The sequence below is a fragment of the Salmo salar genome, chromosome 01 (assembly GCF_965601325.2).
Source record: "Salmo salar chromosome 01, fSalSal1, whole genome shotgun sequence".
Taxonomy (NCBI): domain Eukaryota; kingdom Metazoa; phylum Chordata; class Actinopteri; order Salmoniformes; family Salmonidae; genus Salmo; species Salmo salar.
The window spans coordinates 116,286,713-116,309,036 of NC_138291.1; the positions used below are offsets into that span (position 1 = coordinate 116,286,713).

The following is a 22,324-nucleotide window of genomic DNA, read 5'->3' on the forward strand; positions in this document are numbered from 1 at the left end:
TAGCTTACCGTAAGAAACTGTGTAGACTTCACCTTGATAACCCTGCATTACTTTACCGTAAGAGACTGTGTAGAGTTCACCTTGATAACCCTGCATTAGCTTACCGTAAGAGACTGTGTAGACTTCACCTTGATAACCCTGCATTACATTACCATAAGAGACTGTGTAGACTTCACCTTGATAACGCTGTATTAGCTTACCGTAAGAGACTGTGTAGACTTCACCTTAATAACTCTGCATTACCTTACCGTAAGAGACTGTGTAGACTTCACCTTGATAACCCTGCATTAGCTTACTGTAAGAGACTGTGTAGACTTCACCTTGATAAGGAAGCAGTAGAGCTGTGATTGCTGCCAGTGAAAGCCAGCTAGTTGCTATACATCCTTTAATCAAAGTCAACAACACAGACAGAACAGACTTTGTTTCAAAGATACATTTGTATTTCATTTCGTTAAGCTGAAGAGCAGCGAGCGAACAACAAAGAAGCAGTTGAAACATACAGTTGAAAGTTTATTCAGAAGTCAGTAGTGAATTGGAAACAGTCAATGTTACAGCATTAAAATCCTATACAATGACAATGTATGATGAAGGAGGGAGTTAGTTGTGTTCACTCCAAAGAAAACACAAACCTTACCAATAAAATCAATGATAGGCAGATTTCTCACATACCAATTCTTTACAGTCCCTGTCATTTAAAAACCTAAAAAAAAACTTTTGGGGGGGATATAAATGAAAACCAGTTAATCTAATGCAATGTTAATACAAAAAAAAAGTCATGATAAATTCCACATAAAAAATGAAATTCTATATACAAACCTCTGTACAAAGCGGGAATACGGATAAAAAAAGATAAACCACTGAATAAAATGATGTTTCTGTAACTATGGATACAAAAGATAAACCACAGAATAAAAAGCATGTTTTCTGTTACTATGTGCTCCCGGTTTCTAAGAGCAGGTGGGAAGGGTCAGAACGTTGGTCGTCACTCACCAGCCTGTCTATTGGTCAAAGTGTAAAAGACAGAACCAGAGAACGCTTCATTCACCTGGTTCTGATTCTATATTCATTTCAGTCATTCTAATTCTATAGGTGGAACACGATCTCATAGCATTACAAAGGCCTGAACTAAGTGGTATCAAGTGGAGAATTGAGTCATAGATGATAGATAGCATCAATAAATTCAGTGACCAGTAATCATGTGAAACTGATTCACCTATCTACCTACGGTAAAGTAGACCGCATCATCACACGAGGCAAAAATGAAAGAATCCAATGAGCCTCTGCCCCAAATGGCACCCTATTCCCTACGTAGTGAACTACTATTTACCAGAGCCTTATCGGGGCCGTGGTCAAAAGTAGTGCACTATATAGGGAATAGGGTGCCGTTTGGGACACAGCCAAAATGAGTGGCTCAATAAGGAGTGTTACCTGAGTGAGATACTCTTCTTTCACTCCTGGTCAGACTGTTGCTGTTTCCCCAAATGGCACCCTCTTCACTATATAGTGGCCCTACGTTTGACCAGAGCCCTATGGTCAAAAGTAGTCCAAAGTAGTGCACTATTGGAAATAGGCCGCCATTTTGGAACGCATGGGGGGGGGGGGGGGGGAAGATTGCAGAGGGGAAAGAACCTTGTTTTTTTATATCGGGTGTCTTAATGTCATTGTTCATTGTACAATTCCTGAATCGATGGAGGCTTGTTTCCTGGTGGTCTTTGGGGGAGGGGGAGGAGGGGTCTTGCTGGGAAGAGGTGGTGGCAGATGCTATATATAAAAAGAGAGAATATAGAAAATATTAAGCCACGTTTATAAGACATTATAAAGGCTTATACATCCTTATAACACGTTACATTTACGTCATTTAGCAGACGCTCTTATCCAGAGCGACTTACACTAGTGAATGCATACATTTCATACATTTTTTTTTTTCCCGTTATGAAGCTTTATACTCGGATGTTTCAAGTAGATTAAAGAAAGATGAATATCTGTATCCTGGAAATGTAGCATGTCATCTCACAACTCGGCAGTTAAAGATTCCTGAGATTCTGCCGCCAACATACTGACTCAATCTCTAGCCACTTTAATAATGAAACAATTGATGTAATAAATGTATCACTAGCCACTTTAAACAATGCCACTTTATATAATGTTTACATACCCTACATTACTCATCTCATATGTATATACTGTACACTATACCATCTACTGCATCTTGCCTATGCCGTTCGGCCATCGCTCATTCATATATTTCTATGTACATATTCTTATTCATTCTTTTACACTTGTGTGTATAAGGTAACTGCTGTGAAATTGTTAGATTATGTTACTTGTTAGATATTACTGCACGGTCGGAACTAGAAGCACAAGCATTTCGCTACACTCGCATTAACACCTGCCCAATAACACTTGATTTGATTTGAGATTCTGTAATAGGATCCAGATATATAAAGCAATACTCAGAACTGTACATCCCCAGGGATTCATCTTCAGAATAATATTTTAGCAGGAAATCTCCTTTGGAATGATTGAGCCTTCTAGGATTGAGGCTGCTGATTCAAGCACTTTGAGTGAAACTACAATCCGAGTCAATTCCAGTGTTTTTACTCAGTCATGACTCTTCTAATTCCAGCATTCAACACCTATCGTGTCCAAGGCAGTGACTGAAAAGAAATAAAACAGTGTAAAAAACACACCTGAATGTCTGCAACAGTGAGGTATTCACAATGACATCTAGTAACAATGACACTAGACAATGACACCAGCAGTCAAAGGACTTGGAGTCGGAACCCGCTATCACTAGCTGGGAAAATCTGTTCGTAATGTCCCTCCCCCACTAATCTAGCCTGACTCCAGTTTACTGCCTTTCCCTCCCCCATTAATCTAGCCTGACTCCAGTTCACTGCCTTTCCCTCCCCCATTAATCTAGCCTGACTCCAGTTTATTGCCTTTCCCTCCCCCATTAATCTAGCCTGACTCCAGTTTACTGCCTTTCCCTCCCCCATTAATCTAGCCTGACTCCAGTTTACTGCCTGTCCCTCCCCCATTAATCTAGCCTGACTCCAGTTTACTGCCTGTCCCTCCCCCATTAATCTAGCCTGACTCCAGTTTACTGCCTGTCCCTCCCCCACTAATCTAGCCTGACTCCAGTTTACTGCCAATCCCTCCCCCACTAATCTAGCCTGACTCCAGTTTACTGCCTGTCCCTCCCCCACTAATCTAGCCTGACTCCAGTTTACTGCCTGTCCCTCCCCCACTAATCTAGCCTGACTCCAGTTTACTGCCTGTCCCCCCCACTAATCTAGTCTGACTCCAGTTTACTGCCAAGTCTCCCCCTCCCAGTGAGACTAATCTAGCCTGACTCTGTAGGTAGGAGGAGACAGGCAGAGGTAGGAGGCGGACAGGCTGAGGTAGGAGGAGGACAGGCTGAGGTAGGAGGAGGACAGGCTGAGGTAGGAGGAGACAGGCTGAGGTAGAAGGAGACAGGCTGAGGTAGAGGGAGACAGGCTGAGGTAGAAGGAGACAGGCTGAGGTAGGAGGAGACAGGCTGAGGTAGGAGGAGACAGGCTGAGGTAGGAGGAGACAGGCTGAGGTAGGAGGAGACAGGCTGAGGTAGGAGGTGACAGGCTGAGGTAGGAGGTGACAGGCTGAGGTAGGAGGCGGACAGGCTGAGGTAGGAGGAGACAGGCTGAGGTAGGAGGAGACAGGCTGAGGTAGGAGGAGACAGGCTGAGGTAGGAGGAGACAGGCTGAGGTAGGAGGAGACAGGCTAAGGTAGGAGGAGACAGGCTAAGGTAGGAAGTGACAGGCTGAGGTAGGAGGAGACAGGCTGAGGTAGGAGGAGATAGGCTGAGGTAGGAGGAGACAGGCTGAGGTAGAGGGGGACAGGCTGAGGAAGAGGGGGACAGGCTGAGGAAGAGGGGGACAGGCTGAGGTAGGAGGAGACAGGCTGAGGTAAAGGGAGACAGGCTGAGATAGGAGGAGACAGGCTGAGATAGGAGGAGACAGGCTGAGGTAGGAGGAAACAGGCTGAGGTAGGAGGAGACAGGCTGAGGTAGGAGCCGACAGGCTGAGGTAGGAGGCGGACAGGCTGAGGTAGGAGGCGGACAGGCTGAGATAGGAGGCGGACAGGCTGAGGTAGGAGGCGGACAGGCTGAGGTAGGAGGCGGACAGGCTGAGGTAGGAGGAGGACAGGCTGAGGTAGGAGGAGACAGGCTGAGGTATGAGGACCATCAGGCTGTAGCCACCAGGACAGACAGGGTGGAGGAGGAGAGGAGTGTGTTGCTGAGGACTGTCGCACGCACGCACGCACGCACGCACGCACGCACGCACGCACGCACGCACGCACGCACGCACGCACGCACGCACGCACGCACGCACGCACGCACGCACGCACGCACGCACGCACGCACGCACGCACGCACGCACGCACGCACGCACGCACGCACGCACGCACGCACGCACGCACGCACGCACGCACGCACGCACGCACGCACGCACGCACGCACGCACGCACGCACGCACGCACGCACGCACGCACGCACGCACGCACGCACGCACGCACGCACGCACGCACGCACGCACGCACGCACGCACGCACGCACGCACGCACGCACGCACGCACGCACGCACGCACGCACGCACGCACGCACGCACGCACGCACGCACGCACGCACGCACGCACGCACGCACGCACGCACACACACACACACACACACACACACACACACACACACACACACACACACACACACACACACACACACACACACACACACACACACACACACACACACACACACACACACACACACACACACACACACACACACACACACACACAGGTGATGATGGGCTGTTGTTCCATTAACCGTAGTGTTGATGTGGCATCATTAAGGAGCTGTTCTTAGCCCACATTAAAAACCTACCCTTTGATAGTGTGTCAGGGGAGGGGTGGAGGGACTCGTCAAGTCTTGATTATCTCCTAGCAGGTTCCCATAATCAGCAGAGATGCCCTTCACGGGGAGGGGAGGAGGAGTCTCCCCTTTATCAACCCCCATCCCGTTCAGCTCCAGACCTGAGAGAGAGAAAGAGAGACACAGAGAAAGACACACAGACAGAGAGAGACAGACAGAGGACAATCTTTATTCCTGAGGTCACCACTCATCACCAAAGGAAACAGCTGAATGCATACAACAACACTGAAAAGCAGAGATGCTCTGAAACACATGCATGATGACTGTGATGGTTTGTGGGGAAACCATTTGAGTCTGTGGAACACCCTGTCTGAGTTCCAGATCTAACAGACACCCTACTCCCCCACTATCTGTCTGTCTGTCTAGTTTTATTTATTCGCACCCAACAAAACAAGTGGTAGACAACAATACAGATAAAAACATTTAAAAAACAGTTTGCAGGTGTGGTTGGATGCCCAAAGAATTATACACTGCTCAAAAAAATAAAGGGAACACTTAAACAACACAATGTAACTCCAAGTCAATCACACTTCTGTGAAATCAAACTGTCCACTTAGGAAGCAACACTGATTGACAATAAATTTCACATGCTGTTGTGCAAATGGAATAGACAACAGGTGGAAATTATAGGCAATTAGCAAGACACCCCCAATAATGGAGTGGTTCTGCAGGTGGGGCCACAGACCACTTCTCAGTTCCTATGCTTCCTGGCTGATGTTTTGGTCACTTTTGAATGCTGGCGGTGCTTTCACTCTAGTGGTAGCATGAGACGGAGTCTACAACCCACACAAGTGGCTCAGGTAGTGCAGCTCATCCAGGATGGCACATCAATGCGAGCTGTGGCAAGAAGGTTTGCTGTGTCTGTCAGCATAGTGTCCAGAGCATGGAGGCGCTACCAGAGACAGGCCAGTACATCAGGAGACGTGGAGGAGGCCGTAGGAGGGCAACAACCCAGCAGCACGACCGCTACCTCCGCCTTTGTGCAAGGAGGAGCAGGAGAAGCACTGCCAGAGCCCTGCAAAATGACCTCCAGCAGGCCACAAATGTCCATGTGTCTGCTCAAACGGTCAGAAACAGACTCCATGAGGGTGGTATGAGGGCCCGACGTCCACAGGTGTGGGTTGTGCTTACAGCCCAACACCGTGCAGGACGTTTGGCATTTGCCAGAGAACACCAAGATTGGCAAATTCGCCACTGGCGCCCTGTGCTCTTCACAGATGAAAGCAGGTTCACACTGAGCACATGACAGACGTGACAGAGTCTGGAGACGCCGTGGAGAACGTTCTGCTGCCTGCAACATCCTCCAGCATGACCAGTTTGGCGGTGGGTCAGTCATGGTGTGGGGTGGCATTTCTTTGGGGGGCCGCACAGCCCTCCATGTGCTCGCCAGAGGTAGCCTGACTGCCATTAGGTACCGAGATGAGATCCTCAGACCCCTTGTGAGACCATATGCTGGTGCGGTTGGCCCTGGGTTCCTCGTAATGCAAGACAATGCTAGACCTCATGTGGCTTGAGTGTGTCAGCAGTTCCTGCAAGAGGAAGGCATTGATGCTATGGACTGGCCCGCCCGTTCCCCAGACCTGAATCCAATTGAGCACATCTGGGACATCATGTCTCGCTCCATCCACCAACGCCACGTTGCACCACAGACTGTCCAGGAGTTGGCGGATGCTTTAGTCCAGGTCTGGGAGGAGATCCCTCAGGAGACCATCCGCCACCTCATTAGGAGCATGCCCAGGCGTTGTAGGGAGGTCATACAGGCACGTGGAGGCCACACACACTACTGAGCCTCATTTTGACTTGTTTTAAGGACATTACATCAAAGTTGGATCAGCCTGTAGTGTGGTTTTCCACTTTAATTTTGAGTGTGACTCCAAATCCAGACCTCCATGGGTTGATAAATTGGATTTCCATTGATTATTTTTGTGTGATTTTGTTGTCAGCACATTCAACTATGTAAAGAAAAAAGTATTTAATAAGATTATTTCTTTCATTCAGATCTAGGATGTGTTGTTTAAGTGTTCCCTTTATTTTTTGAGCAGTGTATAAAAACCACAATAAAAACTGTACACAATACACAAGTCCAAAATAAAACATAACAAAACATACTAATTATACATGTATAAATGAACTGATCAGTAATCACCCAAAAATAAATACTTGTTTTGTTTAAATGAGTGTGCATGTGTGCGAGTTAGGGTATATGGAGGAGATTACTGAGTAGTTTGGTGTATCAGGCTGACCCCCAGTCTTCATGGAGGATATTACTGAGTAGTTTGGTTTATCAGGCTGACCCCCAGTCTTCATGGAGGAGATTACTGAGTAGTTTGGTTTATCAGGCTGACCCCCAGTCTTCATGGAGGAGATTACTGAGTAGTTTGGTTCATCAGGCTGACCCCCAGTCTTCATGGAGGAGATTACTGAGTAGTCTGGTGTATCAGGCTGACCCCCAGTCTTCATGGAGGAGATTACTGAGTAGTTTGGTTCATCAGGCTGACCTCCAGTCTTCATGGAGGAGATTACTGAGTAGTTTGGTTTATCAGGCTGACCCCCAGTCTTCATGGAGGAGATTACTGAGTAGTTTGGTTCATCAGGCTGACCCCCAGTCTTCATGGAGGAGATTACTGAGTAGTTTGGTTTATCAGGCTGACCCCCAGTCTTCATGGAGGAGATTACTGAGTAGTTTGGTTCATCAGGCTGACCCCCAGTCTTCATGGAGGAGATTACTGAGTAGTTTGGTTCATCAGGCTGACCCCCAGTCTTCATGGAGGAGATTACTGATTAGTTTGTTTCATCAGGCAGACCTCCAGTCTTCGCTTGAAGTTATTGAGGGATGATGATGTTTTTGGCAATGTGAAGATAATAATTCCAGAGTATAGTACCTCTGGATCCGATAGAGAATTGACTATGTGAGGTGTGGTAGTGGGGAGGCTGAAGGTTATCGCAGTGTCCTGTGTTATATAGGTGGATTTCAGTATTAACCTGGAAGAATCCATTGACGGGTTTAGGTAAACTGTCTGGGAGATATGAGTATTTGTAGATGAAAGTGCATAATTGGCATACATTAACATCGTAAATAGACAAGATATTCAGTTTCTTAAACTGTGCTGATGGCGCCAGGTAATTAGTGGCGTCTAGTCTTGCATATTTTTCTTTTGTATGATGAGTAATCTGTGTAGATAGGAGGCATATGTACTGGCCCAGACAATATTACAGTAAAATGAGAGATGGGTCAATGCAGCTCTAGTGTAGAGTTGAGAAGCCAACCTGATGAACCAAAACACTCATCTATCTGATGATACCAACAGATGTCATCACTATGCTGCAGACAAATTAAATATGTTCCTTCCTTGATAACGTTTCATCAATTAGAGCTCTGAGGAATCTAGTGGATGTGACTTGTTCCATTTCATTGAATATAATAAAGTTGGATGTATTAACGTTTAAAGATCATTTGTTTAACTGGAATCATTTAGAAAATGTGGCCATGCCTGAGTTGGTTTCATTAATTAGTGAATCAAAATGCTTGTGTGATAAAATCTAATTGGCATCATCAGTAAAGAGAAGGGGAGGTACGGTAGAAGAGCTAGCAGCAAGGTCATTGATATAGATTAGGAATAACAAATTAGGTCAAATCACTAACCCTCCACTATGAAAACTAGACTGGTAAACCCTTACCACTAACCCTTACCCTCCACTATAAAAACTAGACTAGTAAACCCTCACCCTCCACTATGAAAACTAGACTGGTAAAATCCTTACCACTAACCCTTACCCTCCACTATGAAAACTAGACTGGTAAAACCCTCACCACTAACCCTCCACTATGAAAACTAGACAGGTAAAACCCTTACCCTCCACTATGAAAACTAGACTGGTAAAATCCTTACCACTAACCCTTACCCTCCACTATGAAAACTAGACTGGTAAAACCTTCATCACTAACCCTCCACTATGAAAACTAGACTGGCAAACCCTTACCACTAACCCTTACCCTCCACTATGAAAACTAGACTGGTAAAACCCTTACCACTAACCCTTACCCTCCACTATGAAAACTAGACTGGTAAAACCTTCATCACTAACCCTCCACTATGAAAACTAGACTGGCAAATCCTTACCACTAACCCTTACCCTCCACTATGAAAACTAGACTGGTAAACCTTCATCACTAACCCTTACCCTCCACTATGAAAACTAGACTGGTATTGAACACCGTGTCACACCACAGGATATCTTGGCCCTGGTAGATGCACAGCCGTTTGCATAAACACATTGTTCTCTGTCATAAACATTAACTATATATCCAATTATATGTTTAATCATGACAAACATAATAATGCAATCTAGAAAGTAATATTTAATGATCGACCGTGTCAAACGCTTTGGATAAATCTCAAAAGATACCATTCATTGTTGTTCAGGGATGTAAAGATTTTATCCACAAGTTGTGAAATAGCCATATCTGTGGAGTAGTTTTTATGAAAACCATATTGGTGCTCATATAGAATATGGTGTTGATTTAAATGTTTCAACATTCTCTTATACACCAATTTTTCTAGGATTTTAGAAAAATATGGTATTACAGATATTTGGGCGATAATTTGTAAAAAATCTTGGATCTCCAGATTTATAACTTAGGCAATTTTCAAATGTTTAGGAACAGTACCAGTTGGGATTGATTTGGTGAAGATGGACGTTAGAGGCTCAGAGATTAAGGAAGACACTGATTTCACCAAAGAGACGCCAGTCTCATCATGACCTGCTTGCTGATATCTTGAAGTTACCAATTACCTCCATCACCTCCATTACACCAGGAGGATCAAACTGAAGCAGAGAAGGGAAATGTCATCCAAGGGATTTCCATCAGTTCTCTCTGTTTTCTTTCACAGAGAGGAACCCACATTCACAACAAAATAAAAATGTATTTAACTGACATGAAATAACATCAGAATCCCTATAGGTCTTATTCCCAACAATACATTGAGATGGGGGAGTTGTAGAGGCCTTTTTCTTAGTCAACAGATGATTGAGAAACCTTTTACACAACTTTTCTTGTATTTTTTTACTGAGGGTTTTTTGAGACCGGGTTGTAAAGCCAAGGTTTCCAGAACCCTTCTGCTGATCTCTTACGTGGCTTAGCTAAGGGAAAGCACTGGTGAAATACACCATGGAAAGATGTGAGTCTGGCAAGCAGACTCCAAATCGGCCTGAATATAAATATCATCAATCAACATTTTAAAGCAATCATAATTACTTTAGTTAAATATTCTACATTTTAATTCTACTAATCATTCCCATCTGTTCATTTTCCAGTTGCCCGAAGAAAAGTGTAAAGTGGTCAGAAATGTCATTAAAAGTATAACCTGTATTAGCTACATTATTCAAAGAATCAATGAGGGAGGCAGGTGAACTGGTCAGTCTTGTGGGCTTATAGATGAGGGGATACAGATCACTGCAGTATAAAGTATTCAACATGTGAGTGGTTCTCACTTTTAAATATGTTGATGTTGTAATCACCCAATAGAAAACACATTTCATCTTCATATTCATCCAATCCCAGGTAGACGTGAGGATATCAAATGAAACTACCAATGTCAGAATCGGGTGGCCGAACGACGCATCCAATCACCACTTGTTTTAACCTGTTGGGGCTCGGGGGCAGTATTGAGACATTTTGAAAAAAATATGTGCCCATTTTTAACTGCCACCTACACCAACTCAGAAGCTAGGATATGCATATTATTAACACATTCGGATAGAAAACACTCTGAATTTTCTAAAACAGTTTGAATGGTGTCTGTAAGTATAACAAAACTCATATTGCAGGCAAAAACCTGTGAAAAATAGATCCAAAAAATGTTTTATAGATACCATAGTGAGAAAGGATTCATTTCGCAACACCTACGGCTTCCACTAGATGTCAACGATCTTTATAAAGTTGTTTGAAGCGTCTATGATAAACAGAGAGCAAATTAGAATCCAAGGAAGTTGATATGTCATCACTTCATTTTTTTGCGCCTGCGCATAAATCTGAGAAACGTGAGTTTTGTCTTCATTGTTTATCTCGACATAGGATAGGTTGTGTGAAAATATTACTGATGTTTAACGTTAAAAATGGACCAAAAGATTAATGCTAAACAACATTTGACATGTTTGAACGAACATAAATAGATTATTTACTAGGTTTTTTTAGCTTTTCGGCGTGATTTTACACTCCCCCCACCACGTTTTGTGGGAGCATAATGAACGCTAAGTACTTGGTGTTATTTGGACATAAATTATGAACTTTGTCAAAAGAAACCACATTTGTTCCGGACCTGGGATGCCTTCCGGACCTGGGATGCCTGTCTTCTGATGGAGATAATCAAAGGTAAGGGGATATTTACAATGTTATTATCGATTTTAGATGATGCTAACTGTATAGCATAGCCTGTTGTTCTTAGCATAGCACCCCGTTTATTGCAAAATGTGATTTCCCAGTAAAGTTATTTTGAGATCTGGCCATTCGGTAGCAATTACGAGATGATAATATATTATTCTTTGAATGACAATATTATAATTTACCAATGTTTTCGAATAGTAATTTTGTTATGTTCACCGGAAGCATTTCAGAGAAGAAAAAAATCTGAATTTCACGCTACTGTAAAATGCTGTTTTTGGATATAAATATGAACTTGATGGAACAAAAAATGCATGTATTGTATAACATAATGTCCTGGGAGTGTCATCTGATGGAGATTGACAAAAGTTAGTGCATAATTCAAGCTGGTTTCTGCTTTTGGTGACGCCTGACCTTGAATTGAAAATGGATGTTTGTACTTTTGTGGCTATGTACTGTCCTAACATAATCTAACTTTATGCTTTTGCCGTAAAGCCTCTTTGAAAATCGAACAATGTGGTTAGATTAAGGAGATGTTTATCATTTAAATTGTGTAAAATAGTTGATTGTTTGAGAAATTGAAATTATTAGATTTTTGATGTTTTGAATTTCCAGCCTTGTTAGCAATCCCGGCTCGGGGTTCATTGCTAACCTGTAGCCCCAACATGTCACCAAGAAATGAACATGAGGGAATTCAACAGAGATTCAACATCAATGTTACCAGATGGAAGTGTGAGGTTCCTCTCTTACAAAGAACAGAACATGTTTATGAACAGAAATGGACCCTCCTCCTCCTCCCACTCCTGATGTTCTCCAGTGGTGAACAGCATTATAAAGGAGGCCTGTCATGAAGCAGGAACGTTTCTTCACTCAACCATGTTTCTGAAAGGGCAACGACGGAACATTCATGACTGTGAGAAGACAGATTATGAATAAGGCGGTACAATTTTTTTTTTTAGGAAGACCGCGAACGTTCAAATGAAAAAGGTAGAAAACAAGCTTGTGTTGTTATTAGATCAACTGCTGTACAGACTGTTAATCTCCTTAACATTACAGTAATCCCACATCATAGACTCATCTCTGGTAGATCTCAGGACATTTTCATCTGGATCAACACAGTCATTATATTTATCCTTGGTTTCATTAATATCTAACGGGTTAAAGACCATGATATCAGAGTTGATATCGTTGGTTTCATTAATATCTAACGGGTTAAAGACCATGATATCAGAGTTGATATCGTTGGTTTCATTAATATCTAACGGGTTAAAGACCATGATATCAGAGTTGATATCGTGGTTTCATTAATATCTAACGGGTTAAAGGCCATGTTATCAGGGTTGATATTTACATTTTAGTCATTTAGCAGACGCTCTTATCCAGAGCGGCTTACAGTATTGAATACATACATTTCATGCTTTTAAATGTTTTTTTTTTTTTTGTACTGGCCCCCCGTGGGAATCGAACCCACAACCCTGGCGTTGCACACACCATGCTGGCGTTGCAAAGACCATGCTCTACCAACTGAGCCACAGGGATATCCTTGACTTCATTAATATCTAATGGGTTAAAGACCATGTTATCAGGGTTGATATTCTGACTAACTAAGAGAGATACACAGTGGGAATCATCCAGAGAGTGGAACAGACACATAGAAGTGTTGCCTCGCATGTCCAATACAACCATACATTGGTGTAAGTTTTATCAGGAGATTCAGGGTTCCTTCAGGTGATTCAGGGTTCCTTCAGGTGATTCAGGGTTCCTTCAGGTGATTCAGGGGTGATTCAGGTGATTTAGGGGTGATTCAGGTGATTTAGGGTTCCTTCAGGTGATTCAGGGTTCCTTCAGGTGATTCAGGGGTGATTCAGGTGATTTAGGGGTGATTCAGGTGATTTAGGGTTCCTTCAGGTGATTCAGGGTTCCTTCAGGTGATTCAGGGTTCCTTCAGGTGATTCAGGTTCCCTTCAGGTGATTCAGGTTCCCTTCAGGTGATTCAGGTTCCCTTCAGGTGATTCAGGTTCCCTTCAGTTGATTTAGGGTTCCTTCAGGTGATTTAGGCTTCCTTCAGGTGATTCAGGGTTCCTTCAGGCACATGGCTATCCTGAGAAACTCCTCGTCTTTGACCCTGAGCAGCTTCATCATTATAGATCTGGGCCGTCCATCTGGGAAGAAAGTGCCACTCCTATGGGCTCCTCCATCTCCATGAGTTTAGGGTCCAGTTTGAGTTCATCTGCCAGGAGTTTTTTGGCCTTGACTTCTGTGTCATGCCAAGATTAAGTCTTTACCAAGTTTCAGTCTATACCAAGTTTCACCCCCTCTATCTATCACCATACACTCCCTCTATCTATCTCTGCATCGTTTCTGTGGGATGGAGTGATGCAAGACACAGTGATGCAATGACACATCACAGGGAAGACAGAGACGACCCTAGAGAGCCCAGGAAAGACAGAGACGACCCTAGAGAGCCCAGGGAAGACAGAGACAACCCTAGAGAGCCCAGGGAAGACAGAGACGACCCTAGAGAGCCCAGGGAAGACAGAGACAACCCTAGCGAGCCCAGGGGAAGACAGAGACGACCCTAGAGAGCCCAGGGAAGACAGAGACAACCCTAGAGAGCCCAGGGAAGACAGAGACAACCCTAGAGAGCCCAGGGAAGACAGAGACAACCCTAGAGAGCCCAGGGGAAGACAGAGACGACCCTAGAGAGCCCAGGGGAAGACAGAGACGACCCTAGAGAGCCCAGGGGAAGACAGAGACGACCCTAGAGAGCCCAGGGAAGACAGAGACAACCCTAGCGAGCCCAGGGAAGACAGAGACAAACCTAGAGAGCCCAGGGAAAGAAACATTCAGCCAGCAGGGTAAGAGAACATGGTGGCGGTAGCTGCAAGGCAAGTGTGTGTATGTGTGTGTGTGTGTGTGCGTGTGTGTGTGCATATGTGTCCATGTATGTGTGTACTCACTGGAGACGGTGAGCAGGCTGAAGGACAGTTTGTTCCTGGGGGTGATGGGTGGGGGGCCCGGGGAGGACTGGGGCTGGGGGGGTCCGGGGGACACAGAGAGACGGCGGTCTCCACTCAACAGGTTCAACACCTGACTCTTTGGTCTCTGAGGCCTCAGTGGGCTGATCTGAACACACACAGAGAGAGAGAAGAGACATATCACATATCCTGTTGGAATCTAATCTAATCAAATCGTACGATCAAAAAATACATAGGAGGCCGCGGGCTGATCTGAGGACGTCTGGAGAGAGCCATCAGAGATCAGGATGCAATCAATCAATCAGGAGAGAAGGAAGGAAGGAAGGAGAGAGACCAATACATAAAAAAGCAAGCAAGAAACAAAGAGAGAGAGAGAGAGAGAGGAGAGAGTGTGTGAGAGAGAGGAGAGAGTGTGAGAGCGAGAAAGAAAGACAGAAAGAGAGAGAGAGAGGAGAGAAAGAAAGAAGCCACCTAACATCATGTTGCTACCAAACCTAATGTTTATTAGAAGTCAGACCATCTAAACTACATCTCACTAGAAAACCATCTAAACTACATCTCACTAGAAAACCATCTAAACTACATCTCAATAGAAAACCATCTAAACTACATCTCACTAGAAAACCATCTAAACTACATCTCAATAGAAAACCATCTAAACTACATCTCAATAGAAAACCATCTAAACTACATCTCACTAGAAAACCATCTAAACTACATCTCACTAGAAAACCATCTAAACTACATCTCAATAGAAAACCATCTAAACTACATCTCAATAGAAAACCATCTAAACTACATCTCACTAGAAAACCATCTAAACTACATCTCACTAGAAAACCATCTAAACTACATCTCACTAGAAAACCATCTAAACTACATCTCACTAGAAAACCATCTAAACTACATCTCACTAGAAAACCATCTAAACTACATCTCACTAGAAAACCATCTAAACTACATCTCAATAGAAAACCATCTAAACTACATCTCAATAGAAAACCATCTAAACTACATCTCAATAGAAAACCATCTAAACTACATCTCACTAGAAAACCATCTAAACTACATCTCAATAGAAAACCATCTAAACTACATCTCAATAGAAAACCATCTAAACTACATCTCAATAGAAAACCATCTAAACTACATCTCACTAGAAAACCATCTAAACTACATCTCAATAGAAAACCATCTAAACTACATCTCACTAGAAAACCATCTAAACTACATCTCAATAGAAAACCATCTAAACTACATCTCAATAGAAAACCATCTAAACTACATCTCAATAGAAAACCATCTAAACTACATCTCAATAGAAAACCAAGTGAATGTACTCCACTGAAAGTCCAACTGGATCTAAGCTGAAGAATAACAAAGGAGAGAGCAATTAAATACCATTTACAGTGAAAATTGCTTTCGTATCCTCGTCGGGATTGGCTCATCGTATTTCTCTCTGAACATGCAACTATGTAGAGAGGCTATTTGCATTTCTAAAGCAGGGTATAGATTGAAACTGACGTTTACTGTCAGCTTACTGCATCTTATTTGTGGTTAGTGCCTCAATACTGGTTTCACAAGGTAGGGCATAATTTCAATCTGTATTGTGAAGAAGTTTGAAAGGGCTCCACATTTATTTATATATTGTAGACAATCAGCTGTTGATTCACAAGTTCATTTGTCAATCACCCCACTGTGATGCTTAGAGTGGATGTTTTTAACGGAGACAGTATCTACTTGTCCCGCCTCTGGTAGAAATACATCCAGTCATACAGCTTACAGCTGTTAGCCTCGTTCCTGTGCCAATGACGTTGAATGAAAGAGTCTCTCCTCTCTTCTCAGGCCCCAAGGAAGAAGCTCTATCAGGGGCCAGACGACTGACGACTGGCTGGATGATCTATCACCAGGGGAATCTAGGGGCCAGATGACTGGCTGGATGATCTATCACCAGGGGAATCTAGGGGCCAGACGACTGGCTGACTGATCTATCACCAGGGGAATCTAGGGGCCAGACGACTGGCTGGATGATCTATCACCAGGGGAATCTAGGGGCCAGACGACTAGCTGGCTGATCTATCACCAGGGGAATCTAGGGGCCAGACGACTGGCTGGATGATCTATCACCAGGGGAATCTAGGGGCCAGATGACTGGCTGGATGATCTATCACCAGGGGAATCTAGGGGCCAGACGACTGGCTGGATGATCTATCACCAGGGGAATCTAGGGGCCAGATGACTGGCTGGATGATCTATCACCAGGGGAATCTAGGGGCCAGATGACTGGCTGGATGATCTATCACCAGGGGAATCTAGGGGCCAGACGACTGGCTGGATGATCTACCATCAGGGGAATCTAGGGGCCACACTCTGATTCTTTTCTTAATTGAATTACCGATTGGTGGCTTCATCCCAAAGGGCCAGAGCAGAGGGCTTTGATGCTCTGCTGCTGTAATGAAGAGAAGAGGAGGGAGGAGAGGAGGGAGGGAGGGGAGGAGCCGAGGGGTATAATTATGTGGTGAGGAGAGAGGGAGGGAGTGAGGTGAGGAGGGAGGAGAGAGGGAGGAGAGGAAGGAGTGGGGAAGGAAGGAAGGAAGGAAGGAAGGGAGGGAGAGAGAGAGGGAGAGAGAGTGTGTGAGAGAGAGAGTGGAGAGTGTGAGAGCGAGAAAGAAAGAAAGAGAGAGAGAGGAGAGAGAAAGAAAGCCACCTAACATCATCATGTTGCTACCAAACCTAATGATTATTAGAGAGAGAGAGAGAAGAGAGGAGAGGAGAGAGGGAGGGAGGAGAGGAGGAGGAGGGAGGAGAGGAGAGGGAGAATGTGGTGCAGAGAGGAGGGGAGAGGAGAAGAGGGAGTAGAGGAGGAGGAGGGAGGGAGGGAGAGAGAGGGAGGATGTGGTGCAGAGAGGAGAGGAGAGGAGAAGAGGGAGGAGAGGAGGAGGGAGGGAGGGAGAGGGAGGAGAGGAGAGGGAGGATGTGTTGCGGAGAGGAGAGGAGAAGAGGGAGGAGGAGGAGCAGAGAGGAGGGGAGAGGAGAAGAGGGAGGAGAGGAGAGGAGAGGAAAGGGAGGAGAGGAGGGAGGGAGGGAGAGGGAGGAGAGGGAGGATGTGGTGCGGAGAGGAGGGGAGAAGAGGGAGGAGGAGGAGCAGAGCCAGGGATAGTTCCCCCTCACCGTCTCTGACAGTATGACTGCCTCGGCGGGCTGCAGGGGGATGTCAGTGGTCTTCAGCTCCTTGTCAAAGATCTCCTGGTGTTTACTGTTCCTCTTCTCTTTCTTCTTGTCCTTCCTCTCCCTCTCCGACTCGTCGCGCTCCAGCTTGTCCTGGGACTTGCAGTGCAACTTCTTTGGCAGGAGAGGCTCTAGGGCAAAGCTGGGAGGGAGAGGACAACAGGGAGAAGGAATGAACATACAGTGACTTCGGAAGGTATTCAGACCCATTGATTTGTGCACATTTTGTTACGTTACACAGCCTTATTCTAAAATGGATAAAATAAAATAAAACGTCATCAATCTACACACAATACCCCATAATGACAAAGTGAAATTAGGTTTTTTGACATTTTTTGCACATTTAAAAATAAAAAACAGAAATAACTTATTTACATAAGTATTCAGACCCTTTGCTATGAGACTCGAAATGGAGCTTAGGTGCATCCTTTTTCCATTGATCATCCTTGAGATGTTTCTACAACTTGATTGGAGTCTACCTGTGGTAAATTCAATTGATTGGACATGATTTGGAAAGGCACACACTTGTCTATATAAGGTCCCACAGTTGACAGTACATGTCAGAGCAAAAATCAAGCCAGGTCGAAAGAATTGTCTGTAGAGCTCCGAGACAGGATTGTGTCGAGGAACAGATCTGGGGAAGGGTACCAACACATTTATGCAGCATTGAAGTTCCCCAAGAACACAGTGGCCTCCATCATTCTTAAATGGAAGATGTTTGGAACCACCAAAACTCTTCCTAGAGCTGGCCGCCCGGCCAAACTGAGCAATCGGGGGAGAAGGGACTTGGTTAGGGAGGTGACCAAGAACCTGATGGTCACTCTGACAGAGCTCCAGAGTTCCTCTGTGGAGATGGGAGAACCTTCTAGAAGGACAACCATCTCTGCAGCACTCCGCCAATCAGGCCTTTATGATACAGTGGCTAGACAGAAGCCACTCCTCAGTAAAAGGCAGAACAGCCTGCTTGGAGTTTGCCAAAAGGCACCTAAAGGACTCTGACCATGAGAAACAAGATTCTCTGGTTTGATGAAACCAAGATAGAAGTCTTCGGCCTGAATGCCAAGTGTCACGTCTGGAGGAAACCTGGAAACATCCCTACGGTGAAGCATGGTGGTGGCGGAATCATGCTATGGTGATGTTTTTCAGCGGCAGGGACTGGGAGACTAGTAAGGATCGAGGCAAAGAACGGAAACACCTGAAAATACTGTAGCTGTGCAACAATGCTCCCCATCCAACCTGACAGAGCTTGAGAGGATCTGCAGAGAAGAATGGGAGAAACTCCCCAAATACAGGTGTGCCAGGCTTGTAGCATCGTACCCAAGACGACTCAATGATGTAATCGCTGCCAAAGGTCCTTAAACAAGGTCTTAATACTTATGTAAATGTGATAAAGTTTTTTATTTTTAATACATTTGCAAAAATTGTGTGTAGATTAATGAGGGAAAAAAAATCAATTTTAGAATAAGGCTGAAATGTAACAAAATGCTGTTAAAGTCAAGGGGTCGGAACACTTTCTGAAGGCACTGTATGTGATGACCAGGGGGAGGAGTTTCTGGAACAAAGGGCTTAGGCGGTGAGCGTAGCAGGGGGCGTGCTAATGGACACTGTCGGTGCGGCTGAATTTTAGAAAACATTTTATTGGCCCCCCTTCTTCAAGTTTTTTACAGCTATTTTTGCATTTTTAAGCGAATTTTCTGCAATTCTTTGAATTTCTCCATGGCCCAGAGATACATTTTTGCAGTTTTAAAAGTGAATTTCTGACAAATTTTACAAATTTTTCCATGGAGCTGAGAAAACATGTTGCAGTTTTAAAGCACATTTTGAGGGACTCTACAAATCTGCCAAGGAGCTGAGAACAACATTTAGCAGTTTTAAAGATAATTTCCTGCATTTTGCCATGGCTAATGCTGTGTTCTTCTGCTCAAACTTAATAACTAAACCAATGCTTTTCAATTCATTGTTTTTGGTGATTGTTACTTCTCAATGATTATTCCCTGTAGCTCAGTTGGTAGAGCATGGTGTTTGCAACACCAGGGTTGTGGGTTCGATTCCCACGGGGGGCCAGCACAGTAAAATTTTTATGAAATGTATGCATTCACTACTGTAAGTCGCTCTGGATAAGAGCGTCTGCTAAATGACTAAAATGTAAAATGTAAATGTATTTACATTTGAGAATAATGTTCCCCAAAAATATATAAGGCCATTATCTTTTCTATATACTTTATATTTGGCTTTAGTCGTTACATTTGTTTTTCCTTTGGGACTTTGGCATCCTGAACAAAACTCTTAGGTGGCCTGCCCAAGGATTTCTAAGGCAGCAAAATCCCCATATAGAATATAAACCTGTGTTAGTGTGTACATTAGTCCTTAATGAAAGGTGTGGTCAGACATTCAGAAAGGTGTGTTCCATTTTGAAAGGTGGGGTCAGACATTCAGAAAGGTGTGTTCCATTCAGAAAGGTGTGTTCCATTCTGAAAGGTGTGTTCCATTTTGAAAGGTGTGTTCCATTTTGAAAGGTGTGTTCCATTTTGAAAGGTGTGGTCAGACATTCAGAAAGGTGTGTTCCATTTTGAAAGGTGTGTTCCATTTTGAAAGGTGGGGTCAGACATTCAGAAAGGTGTGTTCCATTTTGAAAGGTGTGTTCCATTTTGAAAGGTGGGGTCAGACATTCAGAAAGGTGTGTTCCATTTTGAAAGGTGTGTTCCATTTTGAAAGGTGTGTTCCATTTTGAAAGGTGGGGTCAGACATTCAGAAAGGTGTGTTCCATTTTGAAAGGTGTGTTCCATTTTGAAAGGTGTGTTCCATTTTGAAAGGTGTGTTCCATTTTGAAAGGTGGGGTCAGACATTCAGAAAGGTGTGTTCCATTTTGAAAGGTGTGTTCCATTTTGAAAGGTGGGGTCAGACATTCAGAAAGGTGTGTTCCATTTTGAAAGGTGTGTTCCATTCTGAAAGGTGTGTTCCATTCTGAAAGGTGTGTTCCATTCAGAAAGGTGTGTTCCATTCAGAAAGGTGTGTTCCATTCAGAAAGGTGGGGTCAGACATTCCCATTCATAAAATAAATTCTGACGTCCCCATTTGTCACATAAACGTGTCTGTCTCTCTCTGTGTGTGTATCATTCCTTACCCGTCTGAGCCAGGTCTGGAGGGTGAGTTGTCAGAGGAGATGGAGTTGACTGAAGCCACAGAGAGTGGTCTCTGTTGTGAGGGCATGGTGTAGGAACGCAGCATAGAGCGAGGACGGGTCCCACGCCTGTCATCCACCGCAGGCTGCAGAAACAAACACACACAACACAGTTTAGTGCCATGGAGTTACTACACCATTATTTAATAACACACTGACAACATCATGTACACCACATTTAATCATGACAGAGAGACACACAGAGAGACACACAGAGAGACACACAGAGAGACAGACAGAGAGACAGACAGAGAGAGACAGAGTGACAAAGAGAGAGACAGAGAGAGAGAGACAGAGAGAGACAGACCGAGAGAGACAGAGTGACAAAGAGAGAGACAGAGAGAGAGAGACAGAGACAGAGAGAGACAGACAGAGAGAGACAAAGTGAGAGACAGAGAGAGACAGAGAAAGAGAGACAGAGAGATACAGAGAGCGAGAGAGACAAAGAGAAACAAAGAGAGAGAGAGAGAGACAAAGAGAAACAAAGAGAAAGAGAAACAAAGAGAGAGAGAGACAAAGAGAGACTATTGAGCTACATATAACATTGGAAGTGAGTAGAGTCCTGACTATAAAGTCTGGCTATAACAAAGCTCTGTTTCTGGGGCCATAGTTCCTTGAGAGAGTCCTGGGCTGCTGTCAGCCTGGCTAAAGTTCCTGGGGCCGTAGTGAGAGAGTCCTGGGCTGCTGTCAGCCTGGCTAAAGTTCCTGGGGCCGTAGTGAGAGTCCTGGGCTGCAGTCAGCCTGGCTAAAGTTCCTGGGGCCGTAGTGAGAGTCCTGGGCTGCAGTCAGCCTGGCTAATGTTCCTGGGGCCGTAGTGAGAGTCCTGGGCTGCAGTCAGCCTGGCTAATGTTCCTGGGGCCGTAGTGAGAGTCCTGGGCTGCTGTCAGCCTGGCTAAAGTTCCTGGGGCCGTAGTGAGAGAGTCCTGGGCTGCAGTCAGCCTGGCTAAAGTTCCTGGGGCCGTAGTGAGAGAGTCCTGGGCTGCTGTCAGCCTGGCTAAAGTTCCTGGGGCCATAGTGAGAGTCCTGGGCTGCAGTCAGCCTGGCTAATGTTCCTGGGGCCGTAGTGAGAGTCCTGGGCTGCTGTCAGCCTGGCTAAAGTTCCTGGGGCCATAGTGAGAGTCCTGGGCTGCAGTCAGCCTGGCTAATGTTCCTGGGGCCGTAGTGAGAGTCCTGGGCTGCTGTCAGCCTGGCTAAAGTTCCTGGGGCCGTAGTGAGAGAGTCCTGGGCTGCTGTCAGCCTGGCTAAAGTTCCTGGGGCCGTAGTGAGAGAGTCCTGGGCTGCTGTCAGCCTGGCTAAAGTTCCTGGGGCCGTAGTGAGAGAGTCCTGGGCTGCTGTCAGCCTGGCTAAAGTTCCTGGGGCCATAGTGAGAGTCCTGGGCTGCAGTCAGCCTGGCTAATGTTCCTGGGGCCGTAGTGAGAGTCCTGGGCTGCAGTCAGCCTGGCTAAAGTTCCTGGGGCCGTAGTGAGAGTCCTGGGCTGCAGTCAGCCTGGCTAAAGTTCCTGGGGCCGTAGTGAGAGTCCTGGGCTGCTGTCAGCCTGGCTAAAGTTCCTGGGGCCGTAGTGAGAGTCCTGGGCTGCTGTCAGCCT

The 22,324-nt window shown here is 45.1% G+C and overlaps 1 protein-coding gene across 2 annotated transcripts in view; it reads right to left on the minus strand.

Annotated features, from left to right (window-relative positions):
* Window positions 1-497: 497 nt before the first annotated feature.
* Window positions 498-22,324, minus strand: part of LOC106591860 (dedicator of cytokinesis protein 1) — a 747,377-nt gene continuing 725,550 nt past the window's right edge. For both annotated transcript variants that reach the window (XM_045687698.2, XM_045687696.2), the window contains exons 48-52: window positions 20,682-20,824; window positions 17,501-17,699; window positions 14,312-14,477; window positions 4,922-5,070; window positions 498-1,761 (exon numbers count right to left, since the gene is read on the minus strand). In XM_045687698.2, the coding sequence (XP_045543654.2) occupies window positions 1,666-1,761; window positions 4,922-5,070; window positions 14,312-14,477; window positions 17,501-17,699; window positions 20,682-20,824 (753 nt within the window). In that variant the 3' untranslated portion in view covers window positions 498-1,665. The remainder of the gene's footprint in view (window positions 1,762-4,921; window positions 5,071-14,311; window positions 14,478-17,500; window positions 17,700-20,681; window positions 20,825-22,324) is intronic.